We start from the raw sequence: 25,675 nt of genomic DNA on the forward strand, positions 1-25,675 counted from the left end.
CTGGGGCCCAAAGGCCACTCCCCAGATGGCCGGGGAGCCGTGGAGGAGAAAGGGCACCGACCGATTTGCCAAGTTCACTCACTCACCAAAAGCTTATTCTAGGAAACATTCTTCCTGAATATATTCTTTTTACTAATAGGTTCATGAACGTGTTCTTCAGGGAATAATGTATTCCTCCTCACAGTATACAGAGGAGTATGTAACTTCACGTACTACAGGTCACAGCATGGTTTGGCTTCTAGTGAAATCAGTCCCGAAGCCTCTTGAAGGCCGAGTGCGGGCGGACCCCCAGGAGCAGGGAGGAAGCCCGAGCTCCGCGGCCACCCGTGGGCCGGGGGCCAGGGTCTGTGGGCCCAGCTCTGGGCGGGGGGCTGGGTTCGGGCTCATTCTTCTTCACAAAGTTGGGGGCGCTTTTGATTTAGCACCTAAAATGGCAGGTGACTTTTTTAGGGGATAATCTACATGCGAAAAAGTTTTTTTGCTTCACTTTGAAAACCCTTGATGGAAAAAGGGAAAATATCCATCTAAATCAAGTTAACTTCCAAAAAGGATAAATATTTTCATCATATTTTACATAAAATATTGTATCACTGAAAGAAATACTTAACACTATGATTATTAAAAATTTATAAACAGGGAAACTACAAATATTGGAAATCCTAAAAAGTCACAAAATGATGCAAGGGCATCAGTGATTTTGCCAATCTTATGCACAAGAAATCTCTTACATTTTCACTTAATCATCACTAAAAGATACCCATGGACATTTCATAATAGTGTAAAAGGCCCTGCCCCAAAGGACCTGGAGAGGCTGAGACACAAAGGGACCCAGGGCCGTGGGCACGACTACTCGCCACCATGTGTCACCTGCAGCCCTGGCACGTGAGAGGAATCTTTAAGGACACTCTGTCACTGCAAAGTACTAGCAGAAGGTGTCAGGAGAGGCTCCCCACCCCGGCCCGAGCAGCCCTGCATGTTCTTGCTGTACAGGCCGAGAATGCAAGGCCCTGGCCTTCTCTCCCTGGGCTGGGCCATTTCCCCCAGCTGTTCGCTGAAGCTGCCTTGAGGGACGAGGTGAGGTCTCCCTCCAGGACAAAGAGCAGGCTTGCTCACTGCCTGCTGTAACAAAGGCGGATTCCCCAGCTTGGGGCTCCACAGCTGAGGCACAAACCCCTCAGGTGCAGTGCCCCTTTGGGCCCGTGGCGTCACCCCACAGGGCTCTGGCCCAGGGGAATGACACACATGCTGACACCAGCCATGCCGGGAGAAATCCAGTCCCCTGTCTCTAACCCAGGAGTCCCAAGTCTCTCCCCAGCATCCACGAAACACTACCAGGCTAACTTATTGCTTGTAAGTGGGGTCCAGTCCCAGACCCCACAGGGGATTCCTATTACTGAGCCCAGAGCCCCCGAGTGCAGCTTACAGCAGAGTGGACGATGAATTCACAGGTCTTGGTCAAGTCCTTGGCCAGCAGGGACCGCCTCATGTCACAGCGCAGGGTATACTGGAGGGAAAGGCAGAGGAGAATACATCCTTTCAGATGGTTTGCTTTCATCCACGAATTTCTTACAAAGAGGCAAGTCAGTCAACATATTTTAGGGAAACTTTGTCCAATTAATGTGTTATATGAAATTAATGTACATAATGGGGGGAGTTAATGCTCACAACAAAATCAGTGCTATTAAAAAAACACTTTAAGGTTATTCCTCAGACCATTCCCACGGCCATTCTGTAGCTGGACCCCCTGGAATACAGGTGCAGAGCCTCCCCTGTAACACAGGACAGACCAGAGAGGCAGAACAGGAAGGGCAGGCCTGGAGCAGCAGCTCGCTCACACCCGGTCCTCTGCCTTACCGGGCGAGCCCAGACAAGGAGCACAGCTTCCCTGAGCTTCAGCGTCCTGCTCGCTAACACCACCTTAGTGAGGACCCAGCGAGGTAACGTGTGGTAAGCCAAGGCCTGGCACACAGCAGCTCTGGGTAAAACGGCTGCTGTTTTGTAGTAAGGCCAAGAAAACACAGCAGCAGGACTGCAAACCCCTGGACGGCATCTAGACTTCACAGGCCAACCTGGGAGATGTGGGTCAGCCCCCGACTCGCTCTCACTCGCTGCGTTCTCTGCATGGGCAGCACCGCGCTGGGTGCCGGCGCAAGGGCAGAGCTGCGCCCCACGTGGGGAAGGGAAGCGATGCTAGTGACAGAGCTGAGTCCTGGAGCCCAGGCCTCCAGGGCATCTCAAAATGAGCTCTTCATATCTTAACCTTAGGAGGAAGAAAGAGGGGAAAGTCTTTGCAAAACTGTCATTTTAGAAAATTCAAATGTATGCAAACGTAAAGAGAAGCGTATAAGGAAGCCCCAGATCCGTCAGCCAGCTTCCCCAATGGCCAGTCCTGTTCTTCTCCTCGGCCCTCCCCCATTGGCCAGCAAAGACGTATCCTGCGAGCAAAAGAACGTGGACAGGAAAGGGATGGAGCATCACACTTGCTTTGAACTTGGCCGTATTCAACTCCTCTGCTGTCCCTGTGCTGTCCTTCTGAACTAGCCACTGCCGGTGCACCTGCTGCAATGGGCCCTGAGCCGAAAGCTTGGCTTCACCCGGGACTGTCCCTTCACATCCCTGTCCACGACAGACTGTGTGGTAACAAAACTCTACAGCACGATCACTGTCTTAACGTTAATCTTAAACAAAATATCACAGAACGTATGTTGGATAAAGTGAGCTGTTGTTTTAATCATCCGAGAAAAACATTAAAATAATTTGTAGAACTGGAACTATATGCACAGTTGAGTCAAGAAGCTACAACTATTATGACCAATCTGTCCACGTTAAACAAGAAGCTGCTATGTATTTAAGGTACTCCTGGGAGATTAAAACATTAAAGAAAAAAAGAATCAACCTTTGTCTGCAAGGGCCTTCATATATATATACAGAGATATAGATATAGATATAGATATTCTCTATCGAGATTTCAATCTGGTCTCCCCAACCAGACAAGCTCAGCGAGGGCTGTACCATATCTGTACATGCTATGTTTGTGTGTATAATATATACATGCACGTATGCATGTCCATTGTCTCTCTCCTGTACAGCCCACACGCTGCCTAGAAGAGGCAGCATTTTATTCGGGCTTTGCCTGGTCTCCTTGATGGTTTTCCCGATGGGAACGTCCCTTCCTCATTTTCAGTCTCAGGGCTTTGGGCGGGGCTGATTTCCCCCCATCCCACGGGGGTGTGGAAGTGACCAGAAAGGCAGGACTGTTGCTTGGCCACGGGAAACAGTCCCTTCTGCTGGGGCTGCCAGGCCAGGAGATTGTAAGCCTGTGGCCACCGGCCAACAACCAGCTTCACCCCCGAGAACACCGAGCTGGGGGCTGACCAGTGCCCGCCCTGGCCTAGACGGTCCCCTGGAATTGAGAGTTCCATGATCCAATATCCTTTTTTTGGCTAAGCCAGTTTGAGCTGGATTTCTATAACTTGCAGATGAGAGAGTGTAACGGGCACCAACTTTTGGTCACTGAAGGTTTTTAAGTGTGAAAGTAATAATTACTAATATAAGGCAGCTGGTGGTTAAGTGGGGGGAAGGGGAGAAAGATGGAGAAAAGAGGAAAAACACTGAGATTATGTTTTAGGAATTGTGTTAAGTTCTTAAATTTTTTTTCTTTTTTTTTGGCCACACAGCACAGCTTGTGGGATCTTAGTTCCCGGACCAGGGATGGAACCCGTGCCCCCTGCAGTGGAAGCGCGGAGTCTTAACCACTGGACCGCCCGGGAACTCTCAAGATTTGATTTTTTTCGACTGTCAGTAAACACAGGACAGGAACGAGGAAAGAAAACGCGTGTCAACAGATTTAAAGCAGACTCCTAGAAAGGAGTCTGTCAACAGGAGGACTACCATCTCTACCATTTGATTCTGAACACACAATTTCAGCAGACATGTTGGTACTGCTGTATTTTGTGTTTTATAGTATAAAACCTTGCTAGTATGGCCACAAGAGTAAAACAACCATAATAAAACTTCCCTGTGATTTAAACAACTTTTAAAGGAAAAAGTGGCTGCACAGGGGACGACGAGAAAGACTGCCGGCTTCCTGTATGCTCTATCTACTAACAAGGAGGAGAAAGGGATGCAGGATGGCTGAGAAGAAGAATCAGAGCAAATAGCATCAAGCCCTCTAAGAAGTTACCACGAGTCCAGCCCCTGCAAGCTGACAATTTAATACCGGCTACATTTTAAATCCTTTATTCTGTCTTATGATTTCTCCTGTTTTTACATTATGTTACTATAACACAGTTCAGAGGATAAATGCAAAATGTCTTTGCACCCGTATAATCTGAGAGAGATGTTATTAGGGCTCAACAACAACACTTTCTATCCCAAGTCACACACCCGGGACTCTTCACGGGAAGCTCGATAAGCGATGGCACTGAGAAGGTGACGCCCCGTGTGGCGCCTCTCTGCAGGGCACCCGCTCCACTGTCCAACAAGGAGGGTAGAAAAAGCCCCATCTAGAGACTGAGTGAATGACTGAACTGATGAATGAAAAACAGATCAAGAAGCTATAATCCTAGTTTCTCTCAAGAAGTATATTTCTCAAAAGAAGCAATGACAAATTTGAATAAGAGCTGACAATTTGATGATATTGGGGAATTTTTATTCATTCTGATAGCTGTGAAAGTAGTTAACTGGGATTATATAGAAGAATGTCCCTATTTTTTGGTGATAGATATTGAAGTATTTTGAAACGAACTGTCAAGATTCTGTAACTAACTTTGAAATGATTCAGAAAAAAAAAATACAGGTGAAACAAAGGTGGCAAAATTCTAATAAATGTTGAATCTAGTGGTAAGTGTAAGGTGACAAGCGCTTATAAATTTGAGGCTGAGAAGACATCTCTACGTTTTCAGAAATTTATGAGATATCTGGGGAGGTGCAGGATTCCAAGTTGTAGCCTTCTGAGGTTAACCGTCGAAGTGGTAAACTCTGATGACCAGAATAAAGGGGGTTGGGGTGATTGTTTACCGTACTAAAGACTTAACCACATGTTAACTCTTCTTCTGCATTTTAGCTAGTCTCCAACTACACACAGCTACACAGGAACCCAAGTTTTGTATGTATATCTGTCTGGTTTCTTGTCAATATTTGGAAAAGGGTGAGATTTCCAATTTTATTTTAAACAAATTAATCTTTTAACAAGAATGATCAACACAGGAAAAGAAAGTGACAAGTAAGAAGTATGACCACAGAGAATCTGACGTTATTCTCTTCAGTTTCTAACGAATATATGCTTCTGTTGCTAAGTGAGCAGCATCAAAGAACGACTGTGCGGGTAAAGCAGGTTGATGCTGATTCCGGCAAGAGAATACAAATAATTTTGAAAATGCAACGTTTGAGATATTTTCAGTCTCGCTAAAAAGTAAAAAGGCAATACTTTCTTTCATGGTGAAAGTATTCCCAGCCTAGAAAGCTGGTCAGAGGATGCGGGTCTCTACAGCAGCGATCTGTATGTCTATGCAAGGGGTCTCCTTTGAAGCTAGACACTTCACTGTCACTTCTTATGAGCTGCCCAAAGCCTTCAGTATATTTATTGCCTGAAACAGGTACACCGATAACAAAGGACTAGAAAAGTTTTTCTTTACAGAAAGGTATTTATTGCGATAGAGTACATCATACTACATGAGTTTCTTCTTGACCGATCTCTTAGGCCATACATAAAACTCACATACAGACAAACCTTTGGTTAAACTCTCACAAGTGTTTGCAGGATTTCTATTTTAAAAGTGCTACATTTTAAGCAGGGGAATGGTCTCTACCAAGACCAAATTATCAGCTAAAAATTAATAAATCAAAAAATTTCCTAACTGCCAGCCCTCTTGCACATACGTAAGACAAAATACTTTTGTCTCATCCAGCAGGGGAACCGCTGCAAGGCTGATAACACAAAAGTACCTTTCTTTCCGCTGAATCAAGGAAAGGCTCTCTTTCTCTCGCTCTGAGTCATGACTCCAAACTGCCCCTGAGACAACAATAGGGACTGTGAAAGAACCCTGAACCAGCGGAGGTAGACGGGAAGTCATAAATCCACTTCCCCCTCATTTACAAGATTTGTTCAATAAAGAATACAAGCCTATGTCAGAGTGGGAGCCTTTGGATATGAAACAAAGAGATATTTATACGTATAAAATAGAAAAGTTAGTGCGGGTGCCAGAGAGAAGTGAGGGCACGTCTACTACCAACAATAAAAGCACCCCTTACAGTGTCAGCGTGGCCTGAACAGAGCCCCAAAGAAACAACGGAATTTTGGAAAGAAGCTACAGCTCGGGTCCTCCTAGATCCCCATCAAAGATAATGGTCATACATGAAATATGTTCTGCAGGGCAAAATGAGAAATCAACACAGAATATACATGGGAGGGCTCAGCAATAAATAGAGTATTCAATTCTTGGGTCCACCTATGAACTTTCAGTGAAAGAAAGACCAAGCTGTTCTGCAGAAGAAAAGTTGTGAAGTCAGCTTCACGGGATAAGGAAACGCTCACCTGGATGTTGACAAACACGCCGTGGTAAGTCTCATACAGGACTCTGTTACCCTTCACGTGCAGAGGAAATTCGAAAGGAATTTCTGTTCTGCCGCTGGGAAATTTACCTGGTTTCACCATTTCGATGGTGCTGTTGATAATCTGGATGGGCTGTAAAGAAAACCCAAGTCAGTCCATCAACAAGCACTTCTTGATGCACTTTCTTTCACGTTACTGCGTCTATTAAATAAGCTCCTGAGACACCGCACCCCAGCCCTCGGCCGCTCCCATCCTGGTGCCCTGTCAGCAGTGAGTTGGCCCAAGGTCTCTGGTTCATTTGCAGGACTGGATGCTCAGGCGTTTGGTGCACAGTAGGAAGTGAACTGATATACGTCCCTCCCTTATCCCGAAGTATCTCAGTTGACTGTCCTAACGACCCTTCCGGCGGGCACCTCCACCTTCAGAGTGAAGCAGACGTGCACGACACTTGGCAAGGTGCGGGGCCCTCGCGCAGCCCAGGGCACCCGTGCAGGCCTCCTCGGCTGGGCCCTTGGAGGGAAACAGTACTCACACCTGGAACCTGCCTAAAAGGCAGGTGTTACACCTTACTTAGTTAAGGTACTCTAAGCCATTGATTTACAATCACTTTGAGAAAATCCACAGCTTCTGAAGTGAGTCTCTAAGTGTTGATGGAAGAAAATAAGAAAACTGTGGAAAAACCTGTGAAGGTCCTGAATCTGAATACTCTTAATGAAACTTTCTTTCCTCTCAACTCTTTCCCCTTCAAAACTTAAAGAGTTAATAATATGTCCTTCAGGAAAAGGAAACTATACGTATAGAAAAAAGACTTCACTTTCTAGAACACAGAACTTTAAGTGACAGAAAAGAATGGCTCTACCTGCATCTTACCTGAACGCCATATCCAACAGCAGCTGGATTAAAATAACAGTTAAAAGAACAGTTTTGTTTCAGGAAGGTAAGTGCCAGAAGGCCCAGGCACAACTTCTCAGAGAGCTCTCGTCTCCTTAATGGCTGAAATTAGTCCCCCCCCATCCTATCTAATGGGAATAGAAACAAGCAGACTTTCAATAACAGAATATATTCAAAATCAAAACATCTGAATGTTTTTTCAGTTTGATTAGTAAATAGTAAAAGCATGACCACCACCATTCCTTGCAAAATAGCGACAAATAACAAGCCAGACAGCAAGTAAAAACCACCACAGACGTTTGAAAAACGAACTAAAAACGTGCAACGCTAGCATTCTTACCTTAACAGAATTATAGAATGCTTCGAACACACCCACACTCTTGGCACTGAGTTGGAGGTTCACGGTTCCTTCCACTGTCAAGGAGACTCCCTGGTGCTGGACCGAATCCTTCCCAGATACGACCACCACCCCGGAGAGCATTTCCTGGGGGAGGGGAGACAGCCACCCAACACGTTAGCACGGCTCTTTCATCCACCTGCTCTACTAGCAAAGTCAGCCTCCATAACCATCAATTTGTTCAAAGATGCAGACACTCATTGAGTGCTTATCACAGACCAGATGCCTGGATACCAGGATGAGGAAGGGCCGGCCCTGGGGGGTCCCGGGGGAACGCGCGGGGGGGGGGGGGGGGGCGGGCGAGGAATCTCATCCCATCACTGCCTTCCGGACACACCTTTGTTCCTGCTGGAGAATCCAAACAAATGTCTGATTTCAAAAGGGCAAAGAGAAGGGCCTGGGGGAAAGGCAGATTCACAGACCGTTACACAGGAGCGTGTATGGCGATCTCCTCAGAAGGAATATGACACAATAAGAGCCTTTTCTTTAGGTTCTTTCTCAATTATGCTGACTAAGATGATTACACACTGTCTAACGCATGAGTAATTGAGCACGGCTGCTGGCCGGGTGTCCTCTGCCCAGAGAGCCTCGTGGGGGGCCTGGAGGTCGTGGATACACCACCCAACGGCCACACGGCCCTTCACTAAGCCCCCAGCCCCTCTGTGCCTGCTTCCTGCTGGTGGACAGTCGAGCCCAGATTTCCCTGGTTCATGAATCATTTAAGAAAGACTTCACAACAGAGCATCCATTCACATCCATTCACTTCTCTGGAGATAATCACTGAGTCACAGCATATGGACATTAACTACATTCCTTCCGTCACCGTGGGCTTGACGGTCTCAAGTTGCGACTGGGGTTTGCGTGGAACAGGAAGTTGAGAAGATTAACTAGCACCAACCAAAGGAAATCCACAATAATCACAAAACAACGTGTTTCTGAAATGACCTCAAGAAACGGTTTGTGACTGTTCTCAAATGGTAATGTGATGGCAGAACTGTTGACAAAAAGACGAAAAAAAGAAAAACAACAAAAATTAAAAATGGCCCCACAAAGCAATTATACCCCAAAAAAGATGTTAAAAAAAATGGCCCCACAGATCAAAGCATTAAAAAAAATCTGTCCTCCTGGCGTTTAAATCTGTTTACCTTTTATTTTCTCTAGTCATCTGGTGAAAAAACTTTCACCAAGTTCTTACATTATGTGAAATTTTGGGAGCGGGGACTCTTCTATGTCCCTTAAATATGCTAAGTATTTTGGCTTTGTTTCCCATTCCCCATCCCAAAGCGCTGAAGTCTAAATTAAACAAACACTCTCAGCTCCCTTTTAAGCAGAATTCAAGGGGTAGAATTCATTTTGTTCTTAACACAAGAAGCTCGTAAGAGAATTTAAATGAAAACCCTTCTGAAATACTAATTTTACTTTTAAATTTAATTAAAATTAATTCTATTAATTTTTGTACAAACTAAATGAAATTTAAAAATCTGATTTTTAAGAATTTAAATCCACTAGTATATTTTAAGAAATATGCTTTACTAGTATGTCTCAGAATTAAAATCAGAGAAAACAATTCATGAACTTTATCAATTAAACAACACAATAGTACTTGGTTCTGCTTCTATTTAATTGTAATGTATTCAGTTAATCTCATGGGAACAGGATCTGGGTTGACCACTGAATACCATATTATAATCACGACATCAATAGAACTGTTTCCTTCCTTTAATCCCTATGGCATAAGAAGGAAAAAGCAGTGAAGTACCCTGGAAATTAGCAGAGTAAATATTTTATGATTCTTTTGTCATTCCTTGATTTCAATTAAGAAACATAGTAGAGAGAATAAAAAATTAATATAATATTTGCAGATAAATTAGGCATTCTAACAATACACAGGTCCATTCAATTCCTACCAACATAAGAAAGATAAAGAATTAGTCCAAGTACAGCCCACGGAGCCAAGAATTTTAAAACAGATATTTCAACAAAGAGTTAAGACCCATGGTAAGAAGACGACTGACACTTCTTTTTGCTTTTTTAAATTGAGGTATAATCGACATACAACACTGTATTTGTTTTAGGTGTACCAGACAATTCTTGGTTAATCCTGGTGAGAGAGGAGAGAATAACTTGTATAACTGAAATTAACGAGAACCCAAGACCTCACCAAGAACTTCCCGCTCAGACTTCCACCTAGAAGGGTCAACAGGGAGAAAAGATCAGGGCCGTGGACAGCGAGGGTACCTCGCTGGTACCGTGACGTGATAAGTGGGGTCCCTCACTGAGGGCCATGATTTCAAAGAGGAGCCCCTCCTGGACGTAAGGATGACAATGAACCCCGGAAACAATGTACAGCGTGTGCTGATTTTCGGGGGGAGAAGAGCCATGGCTTTTGTCCCATCAGCAAGGAGGCCCTTGCCCTGAGAAAGGTTAAGAAACAGAGAGAGACGCAGGCCCCGCACTCGTGTGCGTGTAGCCGACACGAGGAGACAGATCCCAGCGCTCTGGCCCGCCCGTGTGGCCCTCAGAGGGGACCCGCAGCCGCCACACTCCCACCAGCATCGGCAGAAGCCGGGCCCTGGGGGGGTGCGTCCCGCGCGCGCCCGCGGCCAGCCCGCAGCAGGGGGCCTCCAGGCTCTGCCCGGAGGAGCCGAGTCCAGAGGAAGGCCTGGAACCCCGGCACCAGAGCCAAACCAGAAGCGGGGGCGCCCAAAGTCTCCGGGTCTCCCCGGCTGACCGGCCGCCGGCTTTCTCCGCAGAAGCCACCGCCGAGGCTTCCCGAGGGCGCTGAGAGGCTGCGGCTTGTAACTTTGTATTCTCTAAACGGAAGAGGCCGCTAGCGAACTCCACAACTCTTTTCTTCTTTGTTCTCCGGAATCTAATGCCAAACCCATAATTAGGGCTCTGGGCTGCAGGAGGGCAGCGTCGAGTCAGCAACGCCCCCGCCCGGCCTCCTGGAAATCACCCAGAAGAACAAGGCACAAAACCACAAACGCCCTTCTCGGTGAAGCAAGGAGACGGCTAAGTGCCGTGAAATAGGTGAAGACGAGCAGGGGCCGCGCAGTCAAAAGGCGAAGTGAGGCCCGCGGCTGCAGGAAGCCGCTTCTGGAAGGTGAGGGGCACCTGGGAGGGAGCCTCCCGACGCCCCACGCGGGAAGCAGGAGCTGTGACCCGCCCCCCAGCTGCTTCTCACATACGGGGGCCGGGGGTAAAGGTTAGAGAGACTCACGTCAAACCTCAGCCCGCGCGGTCCAGGAATAAATCATCTCCTGCAAGAAGGAGACACTGAGAGAACCAGCAGAGGTGCTTGGACACACAAAGCACAGACCACGTGGCTCTTGTACGTAAAGGAACTCCACAGGGTAGAAAGGCCAGTCATTTCCACGGCCCTACAGATGGGGGGCTCCAGCCCCACCTGTGTGACCTCATCTCTAAACGCTCCCCCTCAGCCACTCCTCTCCACCGTCCTGGCCCCCGCATCCAGCCTCAGGACGTGTGCACACACTCCTGCCCCCACCTGGATGCTCTTCTTCCAGAACCCACGTGGCTCGTGAGGAAGACTCTCTCCTGGACCAAACTCTACTCAGCCTCTTTTTTTTTTTTTTTTTTTTGCGGTACGCGGGCCTCTCACTGTTGTGGCCTCTCCCATTGCCGAGCACAGGCTCCGGACGCGCCAGGCTCAGCGGCCATGGCTCACAGGCCCAGCCGCTCCGCGTCATGTGGGATCTTCCCGGACCGGGGCACGAACCCGCGTCCCCTGCATCGGCAGGCGGACTCTCAACCACTGCGCCACCAGGGAAGCCCTACTCAGCCTCTCTTGAGCTCTTTTTCAACTAGGCCTCGGCTTTTGATTTCCGTGTTCCTCTCTGCTTCGTCTGATTGTAGCAAGAATTCTGCTAAGTCAGTTGAACCATCCTCCATATCCATCACCCTCAACACCTGACCAGGTTCCTCATTCTCCACCTCTCCTGGCCCCGGGGGGTGTCTGATGAACCTGGCCTGCCTTCAGCAAGAACCCTGTGAGCTGGTTTATTCCTTTACCCTCCTGATGTTTCTTCTCAGTAATTTTCCATCCAGTGACCCCCTCCCCAACTCTGCTCCCTGGCGATAATTACCACTTCCCCACTGCACTCAGAGTGGAGCCTCTTTTCGCCACTGCAAGACCCCACTGCAGTGGTCCCTACATCTATCTCAACAGTTGCCCCCTGAATAAAGTCTGCTTTACCATCTTCAACAAGGGCCATGGATAATTTTTTCTCTCACACTCGCTCCCTCTTCTCCATCAAGTTGGTGCTCAAATGACAGCATCCTCATGAGGACTCCCCTGACCACTCCTATTAAAACTGCACTACCCCCTTTTCAACACTCACTTATCCCCCCTCCCTAACTTTGCTCTGCAGCACTTGTCGCCTTCTAAAATACTCCATAAGTGCTTATCTATTTTACTTATCATCTGTACTCCTGGAATGTAAACTCCACAAGGGTAGAGTGACAGCAAGAGCAGGCACTCGATGTTTACTGAACAAATAAATGACTACCCACCAGAAAAACACAGCACCATCAAGCAGATGGAAACTGTGAACATGCATTTCACCGTGAATTTTTCAATGTCATGATGCAATTGCTTCTATGAGGGATGAACACAAGACAGAGCTACGAGAGTTCAGGGATAAGATGGTGAGGCAAAAGAAAGAGATAAAAAATATAAGAGAAGCTCAGAAAAGAAGTGGAAGGAAAAAATAAAACAAAACCATCACAGAAAAGGAGGTGAAACTGAAAGGGGTTCAAAATACATACAGGACAGAAATGAGAAAATTCAAACAAATCGTGTGAAAATTTAAGAAAGAATTAAAAAGAATCACCAGAGAAAAAGATAAATACAAGAGACCATGAGGAACATCCAACATATGCATAATGAAGTTCCCAAATAAGAAAACTGAAATAATGGAACACAACATGTTTACTGATGTAATTTTTAAACACTGAAAAAGCAAATGGATTAGGAACGGTTAAGAAAAAGATACACTCTAGTAAAACTATTCTACTTAAAAAAAAGAAAGAATCCTTTAGGAGTCAGGCAAAAGAAAAGTTACTTACAAGAGGGGGAAAAGCAGACTTCTTCACAGCAAAATACAATCCAAAATGAAAGTACAGCAATACTCATTACAATGCTCAAGGAAACAAGTGTGATGATACTCGGGTTTTAGACTTACCTAAACAATTGCTCACATATAAAAGAAGTTTTACGTGTGCAGAAACAAACAAAACCCCAAGGAGCACTGCATAAAAAGCCTTCTTGAGGAACTGATTAGATAGTGAACTATATAACTCTTCAAGAGAAACCCTCCATCAAAACCAATTGTGAGGACTGGATCCATTCAACTGAAAGAATAAGACTAAGAGGTATGTGATGATTATGGTGAGAGAGCATAGTGCAAAATACTAGTCCTGACAGTGCAGAAACTACTTAAATAACACCAGTTGGGCAACTAAGGGGCTAGAAAGTGGGAGGCAGTACAATGTACGTGGCTTCCTTGTCCTTGACAGCTGGGGTTTAAAAACGTATCATTGAAACCATGCTCTCCAATACGGTAGCCACTAGCCATATGTGGCTATTTAAACTTAAATTTATATTAATTAATATTACGGAAAATTTAAAGTTCAGGTCCTCAGTTGCCCTAGCTACATTTCAACTGCTTGCAAGCCACATTATGGCTAGTGGCTATCACAACGGACAGGGCAGATAAATAGCACATTCACATCATCACAGAGAGTTCTACTGCACAGTGCTGATTTAAAGTTAATAAATCAAATAATGTTGTACAAATAAAGTTAACAAGTTAAACACCAATAAAGGTAATATTTGTAAATAACTAAGATCAGTTGGTAGAAGAGAAGGGAGAAGGAAAGAACAGGAGCTATACTAATTTCACCATTGTTCATAGTAGAGAATTAATAAGTAACATCTAAAACAGAGAAGATTTAGGGTAAAATAAAAAGCTGTAAGGATAAGAATTATAATAAAACTGCAAATTATTAGAAGATCATACAAACAACATAAAGCAAATAAGACTGTAGAGAGGCAGATGTTCTAAAAGCTACTTTAAAAACAATACCCCAAGGACTTCCCTGGTGGCACAGTGGTTAAGACTCCACGCTCCTAATGCAGAGGCCCGGGTTCGATCCCTGGTCAGGGAACTAGATCCCACATGCATGCTGCAACTAAGAGTTCGCATGCCACAACTAAGGAGCTGGCGAGCTGCAACTAAGGAGCCTGCCTGCCGCAATTAAGACCCAGTGCAGCCAAATAAATAAATAAATATTTAAAAAAATGTTTAAAAAAACCCAATCCCTCAAATGATAACATAGCACCAGTGGCAGAATTAATGCCAAACATATGTCATATTAATAAACAGGCTAAATTAATACCTATTAAAAAACAGACGTTCAGATTTGATCTCAAAGCAAAACCCAATTTTATGTTGTACGACAAAGAAGCAACTAAAAACGGCAGGGGTGAGGGTGGATTTGGAAAGGCTGAGGAGGAAAGGATAAGCAAAGGTATATGAAGCAAATGGAAGAAATAAATCGCGGGCTGTAATCTTAATATCAGACAAGGCTGAGTTCTGAGAAAGAAGGATTAAACCAGACAAAGAAGGGCACTGTATGCTTTTAAAGGGTACAGCCCTCAGGAGAGACATGCGGCATCACTATCTGTGGATCAAATAACACAGCATCAACACTCAGAGCAAAAACCACAGGGGATATAGGAGAAAACTGAGTAAAACACATTCATTGTGGGAAATGTTAATTTACCCCCCTTAGCCAGGATGGAAAAGAGGACAAAAAGAAGAAAAGATATAAGCATCTTAGTTACACATCAATAAAGTATAACTAACTGAACTCAATATACAACATGCTGACCTCCACACCCTGAATGGAGTAAGTCCAACAGGTCTTTCTTTAGGAAAAAAAATAGCAAAGCAAATTATTAATCTAATCGAGAAATAAAAAATATCAAAGATATAGCAGTAATTAAAACAAGAATAAAAGAACACATTGTTCAATTGCATATAAGTAAATTTGAAAAGTTGGTAAAGTGAATTACTTTTCTAGGAAAATATAATTTACCCAAACTAACTCCGAGACAGGAAAGCTAAAGCAAATAAATCACCATAGAAAAATCAGAGAAAGTTATACACAAGCCCCCCCAAAGCACCAGGCCCAGAGACTTTCACAGATCATTTCCAAATGTGTAAAGTACAGAAAGTTCCAATGTTAAACTACTCCAAAACACAGAAAAGTAAAGAATTTCTTTTAAAAAATAAAGCAAATATATCAGTGACACCACAGTAAGACAGTATCTATACACACAACACACCCATACAAAAAGAAAACTAGATTTTTCTCACTTACAAATACCAGTGCAAAAGCCCTATATAAGATATTAGCAATACAATCCAGTAGCAACTTAAAGGAATATTACACCGTAAGTATGTGGGATTTAGTCCAGGAATGTATGGATAGCTCAACTGTTGAGGAAAACTATTAATACAACTCACAATTAATAGCTCTCTAGAGAAAAATCGTAGAGTCATTTCCATAGATGCTAAAAAGTCACTTGCTAAAATTAATATCCATTCTTGATAAAATTCTTATTAGTAAAATAAGAATAGAAGGATATTTCCTTACCCAGAAGCCAGCATCAAACTTAATGGGAAATGAAATACACTGCATTTAAGTCAGGAATAAAACAAGGATGACCACTATCATCACTATTAACGTACTATATGTACTAGTTAATGCGATGAAACTAGAGAAAGAAGTATGAACTGAAATGGAGGCAAAATTATCATTATTTGTAGATGACATGACTGCATGCCTGAAAGAACCCAAGAGAATTTACTGAAAACTATCAACATGAAGAGAATTTCAGGAAGGAAGATAGCTGGGTACAAAATTAATATACAGAAATCAATAAGGCAACATGTATACAACAACAATCAATGAGAAGATACATTGGAAGAAAATACTTTCTTTTTAAAACCAACAAAAAGTTAAAACATTATAAATCAATTTAACAGGAAATGTCTAAAACCCTTAGAAGATGAAAACTTCAAACACAGTTGAAGGGCACAAAAGAAACAAATGGAAAGCCACACCATGTTTTTACACCCTTTACATGTCTACTTTCAGTCTATAAAGGTAACATAATCCAAAGAAAACAACATCAGAATTGTTTTTTCTTTTGTAGAGGTGGGCTGGGGTGAGACAGACTAGACAAGCTGATTTTAAAACTCATCTGGAATAATAAATAATAATAATAAATAAATTTTGAAATGAGGAGAAATGAGGGGGACTAGCCCTACGAGATATTGTAACACCTCAATAACTCATAAAGTGAGGTGCAGGGCATGTACAGGCTGAAAGATCAATGGAACAAGAGGGAAACTCCAGATATAACCCCAGATACATGGGAATTTAGTAGGTGATAAAGGAAGCATTTTAAATCCAGAGGGAGAAGTTGGAACATTCACTAAATAACACTGGAAAACCAGCCAGAGATCTGGGGGGAAAAACTGTCCAGAAAACTGGCAAAAAAAATTAAGTTGGATCCATAGTGCAAAGCTTTGCAGGTAAACAGTTCTAAATGCATCGAAGACTTAAATGTAAAAATTGAATAACCAAAATTTTAGAACCACAGGGAATGATTTTTATCATATCAAAGCGGGAAGGCCTTTCTAAGAATGACTCAAAACTCTGAATAATAAATGACTACAAATACAACCAAAAATAGTTTGTTACATAAAAGTGATTACAAGCAACATCACTTATATAAATGATAAACTAGAGAAATAATGCAACTTAATATAACAGGTAAAAGGCTAATTTCTCTAATATGTTAAGAACTCCTAAAAAATAAAACAAAAACCACCTAACAACCTAAGAGAAAAATTGAACGATATGAAAACAGGTCACAGAAAAGGAAAAGCAAATTACTCCTAAGCCCATGAAAACATGCTCAATTATCGATGATAACATGAGAAATGATCATTAAAACTATACTAAGTACCATTTTCCACCTATCAGATTAGCAAAGACCAAAATATATGATCATATTATGGTAGGGGAGGGGGCAACAGGCACTCTCATACATTGCTGAGGGTAGCTGAGAATACCACAATCTTGTACGGGCCATTTGGCAAAACCGAAAACACTTTACAAACACCTGGGCCCAGCAATACCACTTTTAGGAATTTTCCTCAAAGACATTTGCACGTTGAAATGATTATGAACAGTAGTTACTCACTGCAACATTGTTTGTAATAACAAAAGAATGTAAACAACCTAAATTCCAACAATAAGAAAATGGTGGGTTTTCCCTTTAATATCTTGGAGATATTCATATTAGTACATATATGTTCTTTTTTTTTTAAAGGCTGCATGTTGCACCATTGTGAAAAATGGGGAGAAAAAGAACATTTATATATATTTACTTGTATATGCATAAAATAACTTTGGCAGAAATGACAAGAAATCGAGAGCTTTTAGTTGCCCCATAGGAGAGGACCTTGATGGGCAAAGGAGGGCAGACGCATCCATCCTGGAACTCATGAATTTTAAACCATCTGCACTGATGTTAACTGGTAACATAATAAATCAATTTTAAAATAAGATCAATCCCAGACTGGGTGACCTCTAAGTGTAAAAATGTACAAAGTTCTAAGCCCCTTAAATGTTGATGACACAAGGGCACAGTCGTCTTCCTCAGGAAAAGATCTAAAGATTGTACGCTAGAAAGTCACATTCTCTGGATTACCTCTTACTTTGGACTTGAACACAACTGCTAGGGAAGTGAGAGTCTCTGGGTTAATGCCTCAGCCGCTCTCTCTCTAATATTTTCCTCTCTGATGGGCCCAAGCAGCATGAGGAGCCTCACAGCCATCGTTGTCCCCAGGAGTCCTCTGAGTCTCTGAACAAGTCCTTCCTTCCTAACGTTTCAGCGATACTCTTAGAACCGCCTGGGATTCTTATACCACATTGGTCTAGAGATCCTGTACCCCAAGAGTGAGTTGCCCTTTCATTTACAGACAGTGAACCAAATGTGTTAAGCAGTTCACTAACATGAAAAAAAAAATCACAAGGTAAATCACTGAGCTAGGTGGGAAAACACAAGTGGACTTTGGCTTGTTGAAAGACTCTAGTCCTTAGTGGCACTGAGAGACCCATTTTGGTTGGAAAAGGGAAATCAGACCCACTGAAGAGATTTCAACTTCTTAGGTGTCCCCATCTCCATTTTTCTGTAAAACAACTGTTTTCCATTGTGTTTTAAAACAGAATAAACAATCACCAGATATTTCTCCACATATTAAGTAATGGGCCAGTACTGTGTGGTGTTTACTAAGGTTCTAGAAAGGAGAATTTTGAAGAGATGCATCATCTCCAATTTATCATTAAAACCAAGACAATGCTGTTGAGCAATCCCATTCCTAGATTCTACTCAAATGAAATCGAAGATTATGTTCACACAAAAATCTGTACACAAATATTTCTTGTAACTTCACTCATCATCACCCAAGTGTCCTTCAACGGGTGAATGGAGGAACAGTGGTACATCCATGAAAGAGAAGACAACTCAGCAATAAAAAGGAACAAACTACTGACACACAGCAACTTGAATGAGTCTCAAAGGCATTATGCTAAGTGTTAAGGCCAGATTCCAAAGGCTGGGTGTCGTACAACTGCATTTATGTCACATATGTGACCTTCTGCAAAAGGCCAACTATAGGGATTAAAACCACATCAGTGCTTGCCTGAGGCTGGGGCGGGTGTGGGGGAAGAGGCTGAGTACAGAGGACATGAGGGAATTTGGGGGAGTGCCAAAACTGTTCCATATCTTGATTGTGATGGCGGCTAAGGTCTCGGAAAAACTTGCAGTGAAAAGAGCAATCTATTGTATGTGATATACGTCAGTTAAGAAGCTCACAAAGATAATCAAGAAAGAAACACAGTTATCCTACCTTGTTGACAACAGAGTCATATTCTTAAAGTGATTAATATTTAAGTAAAAATCAAGCAGTTCATTAGCAATGAAACTGTAACAAAATACTGAGATACTAATTTGTGTGGCTTATATATACTTACTGCCAAAACAGTAGAAATAATATAATCATTCAGTCAACATATATTTTTGGCATGCGTACCATGCGTCAGATACCGTTCCAGGCACCAGGGACAGGGCAGTGAACAAAAGAGGTAAAGCCCTTGTTCTCAGTGGGCTTACATTTCAGTACTGCATTCTGATGGTGTACTAATATGGTAAAACAAAGCAGGTTTCTTCTAGGTCAGTATAGTACAAGTATAGGTCTAAATACTCAGTAAAACGGGCTGACAAAAATCACAGCTACTGTCCGATGGAGCCATCTCTGAAATTTCTAGTTCTGAAATTTTCTTGAGAGTCTGGAAAAGAAACCTGAGCCCCTGAGTAAAAGTTTAGATGAAAGGGGCAAAATGAGATTGCCAATACTAGTCAGAAAAGTAAAAATTAATAAGAGTAAGTAAATATGAGGTCTTTAGCGCAGGAATATTAAAATCGAACCTTGGTGTGCTGTGTGGTTTCAAGGGTTAGATACTACATATTAGCAAAATTATGAGTTAATACAGATGACTAGATTTCAGATTTCAATAACATTAAAACTCACAGAAACTTTATAGTGTTGATACTCGTTTGGCACTATTGGCCTAAGTGAATGCAAAGACTCCAGACTATAAACCCAAGAGTTTAGGAGAGCTCTGACTGCAGAGGCTTCTGGGAGATGGTCTGATTACAGGCCAAAGTAATGACCGTGGAATACAGGCAGATGGCCAAAGAAAATGCTCTGAGTAGCCAGCCCAACACTTACATAACGAACCACCACCACCAAATTGAATAGCAGTCAGAGGGAACTCAAGTATGCGTGAGACCGACAGTGCACCATCCAAATCCAAGGCACAGGCAAACTCCAGGAACAGAAGAGCGAGCGGTGATCCCTGCAGCAAACTAGGCCACGCCAAGGGCTGCTGAAAGCAGGAGCTCACAGAAGAGCTCAGGGCAGTCACGTGCTGCCCAGCACAGGTGCAGCCTCCCTGCTTCAGACTGGCCCGGCAGCTCCCAGGGCCACCGTTCCATCCCACAGCAGAGGCTAGGAATGTGGAGCATTAGTCCTGGGAAATGCATACGGAGCAGTGAAGGGGAGACAGAGAATATTACTTCTCATCTGATACTCCCTCCTATTACTTGAATGTTCTCAGCAAGTTAAAAGAAAACTTTTTTAACATACAAAACAAACATAAACTCTTTTGAAATATCCAAAACAAATGGACACTATTATATCTTTTTTTAATTTTAAGAAAGTTTTTTTCCTGATTATTATTGAAGAGGGGAATTTCGGTCCATCTGCCCCTTACTTTTCCACTGATGGGACTTGTGCTCCTTTCCCAAAGATTATGATTTGCATTTTAGAGTAATGGTCCTAAACGATCTCTTCTGATGAAACAAAGGAAGGGCCGGTTTTTGGTTGACGTCATGCCTAGTGTGTGACAGTAAAACTGTAAGCCTAAGTAAGACTATCATCATGGTGGGACAGGGCAGTGAGGATTAATGGAACCCAGTCGTCATTAGAAAGCATGAGTGCCAATGTTATACAACACAAGAACCTGCCAACAGCTGGGAGGACAGCTGGTGTAACCCTTCCAGTTCCTCAGGGGCAAGCTCTTTCTGGGCATCAGAAATCCAAGGTCAGGATAGATTAATTAGGTACAGGTTCCCATCAAGAGTTAAAGGCTACCTACAATCTCATACTACCCTTCCCAGGATGAGTTTAAACACCAGGGGGAACAGTGAAGGACAGACTCCATCAGCTTCTGCTGGGTCTACTGGCCCAAGAACCCCAGGTGAGCAGGTTCAAGGAGGAAACTGGCAGAAGCCTAACCAAGGACGGTCAGTCCATGGGTAACCCTGGTACTCATGGATGGCGGGTCTATGATCTGTATGGAGTTAAAAGGCTACCTTTTTTTGACTTAAATCCTCCAATAAATAAAAGCAAAATGCTTGAAGCCTGGCTGTACGCACTGTTATATCAGAAAGTTAACAGAGCCTGTAAGCTTTGGCATAAAACAAACTAAAATGGGATGATATGAAAAAGCTTCAACCTTGTTGGCTCTGGCTAGTCACTACATCCTACAACTAGTAGTTAGTTTCAGTTAGTTCCAGATGTGTGCAGATGCCTCAGCAGCCACTTTGGGATTTGAGGAAGAGTCAGGGAGGGCAGGGTGGGGGGCTCACTTCAAATGAAAAAGTTCTGCTTTTATCTGCTTATAAAATGAACTATTTTAATGGATATTATATTTATTAAAATTAATGTATCAGAATGCTAATTGATAAGACTTCATTTAATAAAAGAGTCTCACTGCTTAGAATTGCAGCAGGGAGGAGTGGAATCGTTATTCTAAACAATGTTGTTCACTTTCTTGAGCTGTTTATGAGGAAACATTCACTGTAGTTTGTGAGATGAAGGGTAAGATATAGTTTCCATCACCTTTAGAAAGGCTCCATTTCTCTGAGCCTGAATCTTCTCCTGCCTGCAAGTGAGAGAGTAGACTGTCTCTTCAAAACAGACAATAAAAGACAAAGGAAATCCTTGTAAAAAATTTTTACTGAAACATAGTTAATTTACAATATCGTGTTAGTTTCAGGTGTACAGCAAAGTGATTCAGTTACACACATATATGTTCTTTTTTTACATTCTCTTCCATTATAGGTTATTACAAGATACTGAGTATGGTTCCCTGTGCTACACAATAGGTCCTTGTTGGTTATCTATTTTACATATAGTAGTGTGTATATTTTAATCCCAAACTCCTAATTTATCCCTCCACTCCTCCCCTTTGGTAACCGTAAGTTTGTTTTCTATGTCTGAGTCTATTTCTGTTTTGTAAATAAGTTCCTTTGTATCATGTTTAGATTCCACATATAAGCAATATCATATGATATTTGTCTTTGTCTGGCTTACTTCACTTAGTATGATAATCTCTAGGTCCATCCGTGTTGCTGCAAATGGCATTACTTCATTCTTTTTTATGGCTGAGTAATATTCCATTGTGTGTGTGTATCTCACATCTTCTTTATCCATTCACCTGTTGATGGACACTTAGGTTACTTCCACGACCTGGCAATTGTAAATAACGCTACAATGAACATGGCGTGCACGTCTTTCTGAATTATGTTTTTCTCTGGATACATGTCCAGGATTGGGATTGCAGGATCATACGGTAGCTCTGTTTTCAGTTTTTTAAGGAACCTCTATACTGTTCTCCATAGTGGCTATACCAGTTTACATTCCCACCAACAGTGTAGGATGGTTCCTTTTTCTCCACACTCCCTCCAGCATTTGTAGACTTTTTGATGATGGCCATTCTGACTGGTGTGAGGTGGTACCTCACTGTAGTTTTGATGTGCATTTCTCTAATAACTAGTGATGTTGAGCATCTTTTCATGTGCCTTTTGGCCACCTGGTCTTCTTTGGAGAAACGTCTTTTTAGATCTCTTGCCCTTTTTTTCTTTTTTGCGGTACGCGGGCCTTTCACTGTTGTGGCCTGTCCCGTTGCGGAGCACAGGCTCCGGACGTGCACACTCAGCAGCCATGGCTCACGGGCCCAGCCGCTCCGCGGCATGTGGGGTCTTCCCAGACCGGGGCACGAACCTGCGTCCCCTGCATCGGCAGGCGGACTCTAAACCACTGCACCACCAGGGAAGCCCGAGAAGATGATTCTTAATCTCAGAGAATCGCTAATGGAATTTCAGGCATTTCCACGGAGTGTTTTAAATGGCAGACTTTCAACCACTGCGCCACCAGGGAAGCCCTCCTGTCCACTTTTTGATTGGGTTGTTTGTTTTTCTGATATTGAGCTGTATGAGCTGCTTGTATACTTTGGAGATTAATCCCTTGTCAGTTGCATCATTTGCAAATATTTTCTCCCATTCTGCAGGTTGTCTTTTTGTTTTTGGTTTCTTTTGCTGTGCAAAAGCTTTTAAGTTTGATTAGGTCCCATTTATTTATTTTTGTTTTTATTTCCATTACTCTAGGAGACGGATCCAAAAAGATACTGTTGCGATTTATGTCAGAGAGTGTTCTGCCTATGTTTTCCTCTAGGAGTTTTATAGTAGCCGGTCTTACGTTTAGGTCTTTAATCCATTTTGAGTTTATTTTTGTATATGGTGTTAGAGAATGTTCTAATTTCATTCTCTTACGTGTAGCTTTCCAGTTTTCCCAACACCTCTTAATGAAGAGACTGTGCTTTCTCTATTGTATGTTCTTGCCTTCTTTGTCATAGGTTAATTTTTTTAAATAAATTTATTTATTTTATTTATTTTTGGCTGTGTTGGGTCGTCGTTGCTGCACGCAGGCTTTCTCTAGTTGCGGCGAACGGGGGTTACTCTTTGTTATGGTGCACGGGCTTCTCATTGCAGTGGCTTCTCTTGTTGTGGAGCATGCACTCTAGGCACGCGGGCTTCAGTAGTCGTGGCACGTGGACTCAGTAGTTGTGGCTCATGGGCTCCAAAGCTCAGGCTCAGTAGTTGTGGCGCATGGGCTTGGCTGCTCTGTGGCATGTGGGATCTTCCTGGACAAGGGCTCAAACCCGTGTCCCCTGCATTGGCAGGTGGATTCTTAACCACTGCGCCACCAGGGAAGCCCTGTCGTAGATAAATTGACCATAGGTGCGTGGGTTTATTTCTGGGCTTCCTATCCTGTTCCATTGATCTATCTTTCTGTTTTTGTGCCAGTACCATACTGTTTTGATTACTGTAGCTTTGTAGCATAGTCAAAGACAGGGAGCCTGATTCCTCTAGCTCTTGTTTTTCTTTCTCAAGATTGCTTTGGCTATTCAAGGTCTTTTGCGTTTCCATACAAACTTTAAAATTTTTTGTTCTATTTCTGTGAAAAACGCCATTGGTAGTTTGATAGGAATTGCACTGAATCTGTAGATTGCCTTAGGTAGTATGGTCATTTTGACAATATTGATTCTTCCAATCCAAGAACATGGTATATCTTCCCCCCGTTCCTTTTATCTTCAATTTCTTTCTTCAGCATCTTATAGTTTTTGGAGTACAGGTCTTTTGCTTCCTTAGGTAGTTTTTTTCCTAGGTATTTTATTGTTTTTGATGGAATGGTAAATGGGATTGTTTCTTTAATTTCTCTTTCTGAACTTTCACTGTTAATGTATAGAAATACAACAGATTTCTGTGTGTTAATTTTGCATCCTGCAACTTTACTGAATTCATTGATGAGCTCAAGTAGTTTTCTGGTAGTGTCTTTATGATTTTCTGTGTACAGTATCATGTCATCTGCAAACAGTGACAGTTTTACTTCTTCTTTTCCAATTTGGATTCCTTTTATTTCTTTTCCTTCTGATTGCTGTGGCTAGGAATTCCAAAACTATCTTGAATAAAAGTGGAGAGAGTGGACATCCTTGTCTTGTTCCTGATCTTAGAGGAAATGTTTTCAGCTTTTCACCAGTATGATGTTAGCTGTGCTTTACCATATACGGCCTTTATTATGTTGAGGTAGGTTCCTTCTATGCCTGCTTTCTGTGGAGTTTTTGAATTTTATCAAAAGCTTTTTCTGCATCTATTGAGATGATCATATGGTTTTTATTCTTCAATTTGCTAATGTGGTGTATCACAGTGATTGATTTGTGGATACTGAAAAATCCCTGCATCCCTGGGATAAGTCCCAATTGATCATGGTGTCTGATCCTTTTAATGTATCGTTGGATTCGGTTTGCTAGTATTTTGTTGAGGATTTTGCGTCTATGTTCATCAGTGATACTGGCCTGTAATTTTCTTTTTTGTGTGGTATCTTTATCTGGTTTTGGTATCAGGGTGATGGTGGACTTACAGAATGTTTGGAAGTGTTCCTTCCTCTGCAATTTTTTGGAATAGTTTCAGAAGGATAAGTGTTAACTCTTCTCTACATGTTTGCTAGAATTCTCCTGTGAAGCCATCTGGTCCTGGACTTTTGTTTTGAGGAGTTTTTAAATCACAGATTCAATTTCAGTACTTGTAATTGGTCTGTTCATATTTTCTATTTCTTCCTGGTTCAGGCTTGGGAAACTGTACCTTTCTAAGAAATGAATAAAGCAATCTTTTAAAGAGATTAATGTGCCCAGAAAGTCCTATGTGCAAGTAGAGGACAATACTTGAAATTGATAGGCATTCTTCACTTCACAAAAGTATTTTACAAAAATTATACCTTTACTTGCTTGTGCTTATATGGAAAAGTATCTGAAAAGAGGCAGGACCCCAAGGCCAGAGAGCAACAGTGTACAGCTAGCTGGGTCTACCGCCCCACGCAGGGATTCAGACAGGCCTGAAGCAAGTCACTGCATGAACTGACCTCTCCCTAAATCCTCCATCCAAACAGGCCAAAGTTTATTTCTGAGCTTTGGAACGTTGTGCTTTTCTTGTTGGCATAATACCATCCGTTGTTGATTTGCTAATAATGCTCTTCTGCAACAGTCTGGGCTTCAATGTGCTCACTGGGAAGGGAAGCAGGTCAGCCCACCTGGCCGATGGCTAACGAGTAAGTCTGTTCTCCCAACAGAAGTTGAAGCCTAAAACCCTAACTGGGGGAGGGGGTGGTGTCACAGATTCGTCTGGTAAATGAAGTGCATTTACAGATAACAACTGCCGATTAAAATCTCTGAATGAAATGAAAACATATTCAGAGCTAGGGGGTTAAAAATCCCCAAAGTGGAGCTGAGATGAAAAAGGAAAGTAAATAGAGAACTGGCTTCAACTT

At 42.7% G+C, this 25,675-nt stretch overlaps 1 protein-coding gene across 3 annotated transcripts in view; it reads right to left on the minus strand.

Annotated features, from left to right (window-relative positions):
• VPS26C (VPS26 endosomal protein sorting factor C) overlaps positions 1-25,675 on the minus strand; it is a 50,291-nt gene that overhangs the window by 7,823 nt on the left and 16,793 nt on the right. The window contains exons 2-4 of one of the 3 annotated variants that reach the window (XM_060150922.1): positions 7,785-7,928; positions 6,536-6,685; positions 1,424-1,504 (exon numbers count right to left, since the gene is read on the minus strand). In XM_060150922.1, coding sequence (XP_060006905.1) covers positions 1,424-1,504; positions 6,536-6,685; positions 7,785-7,928 — 375 coding nt within the window. The remainder of the gene's footprint in view (positions 1-1,423; positions 1,505-6,535; positions 6,686-7,784; positions 7,929-25,675) is intronic. The other 2 variants (XM_060150923.1, XM_060150924.1) reach the window with 2 other exon arrangements.

Source organism: Lagenorhynchus albirostris, chromosome 5 (genome assembly GCF_949774975.1).
Source record: "Lagenorhynchus albirostris chromosome 5, mLagAlb1.1, whole genome shotgun sequence".
NCBI classification, from domain to species: domain Eukaryota; kingdom Metazoa; phylum Chordata; class Mammalia; order Artiodactyla; family Delphinidae; genus Lagenorhynchus; species Lagenorhynchus albirostris.